Genomic DNA, 1269 nt, shown 5'->3' on the forward strand with positions numbered 1-1269 from the left:
AAGTCTCTCGAACGTGATAATGCGCATCAGGACGGCCTGTAGTGATAATCATTATAACTAATACCGTAATTCGGTGTTGGAATATACTACTGCTTTCCTCAACTGAGCTCAGCAGTTTCCTCACTAATTACAGCAAGTCATAGACAAATTCGAGTAGAAGTGTACAGAAACCAACAATAACCTCTCAAAATTTTCTCAGAATTCCACATTGTCATCACCAACACGTGCAGTTGACCATGTGCATATTTTCCCGTAATCACAGTGAATACCCACCTGGTTTCTTGTCCAGGAAGAATTCTCTGCGAACCTTCAACGGTGCGTACTGTGCCCTGAAATTCCACCATACCACACCTCCGTCACATCCTTCCAAGTCTCTCCTCACTTCACTTTTAGCAACAACCGGAAGTAGAGGTTCACAAACTCCTTCTGATCGAGCATCTCATCACCGTCCACATCGAACTTCCTCAGACACTACATTACTCCAATAATGTCGCGCGCCACGAAACTATCAACGGTTCTTACCTGCATTACCGTCGCATCGCTAACTCCCGGAATTTGCAAATCTGCATTTAGTCTACTACACAGCTCCACCAACTCCGTGAAGGAAAGACGACCTGAAGAAAATCCACGAAACTAAAACAGTGTTGGAGGAATACATTTTCGCTTTCCTCTGCTCAGCTCAGGCGGCGTTTTCTCACTAATTATGAAAGTCTACATACGAGTTCGGTAAAAAATATTCAGGAATCAATGAGAATTTTTCCGAAATTTCCTCACAATTTTCGTATTATCCCCAACATATGTGGTTGACCATGTGCATATCTCCCCACACAAAACCAAGACGCACCATCCTCGTTGCGATCAAACTTCTTGAACCACGCAGCGGCGTGTGCACATAAAGTCTCCCGCTTATCCAGAAGCACTTGAATCTGATTGGGGGCAACGACGTTATAGTTGAGGAAATGCAAGATTGCAAGATTCCACACTACTTTCCGCAGCATTGATGGAGACGGCCCTTTAGTCGGCGACCCTGAAATAAGTGAAGTTCCCACAGAGGACAGACTATACGTTTTAGCAAATCTTATAAAAATCATCCAATTCGAAACTAGAATCACCAGTTCTCATCAACAACAACAACACTAAAAATCCTAGCGGAGCGAAGCTGATTTCTCACCTGTTTTCCCAGTCCGAGGCTCCTCCTTCTCCTTCTCCTCCCTCTCCTTCGCCTCAGCCTCCAATCGTCCTCCATAGCAGTCTCCACAAACATCATAG

General features: G+C 44.6%; 1 protein-coding gene across 1 annotated transcript; it reads right to left on the bottom strand.

Moving 5' to 3' along the window:
• Positions 1 to 256: 256 nt before the first annotated feature.
• On the bottom strand, positions 257 to 998 carry Pmar_PMAR008597 (hypothetical protein; the record flags this gene model as incomplete). The annotated part of the gene is made up of 4 exons (XM_002775300.1): positions 257 to 329; positions 383 to 471; positions 523 to 614; positions 845 to 998. The coding sequence occupies 4 exons, from the start codon at positions 996 to 998 to the stop codon at positions 257 to 259; spliced, it is 408 nt and encodes a 135-aa protein (XP_002775346.1).
• Between the last annotated feature and the right edge of the window lie 271 nt (positions 999 to 1269).

Source organism: Perkinsus marinus, assembly GCF_000006405.1.
Source record: "Perkinsus marinus ATCC 50983 genomic scaffold scf_1104296956044, whole genome shotgun sequence".
Lineage (NCBI taxonomy): Eukaryota > Perkinsozoa > Perkinsida > Perkinsidae > Perkinsus > Perkinsus marinus.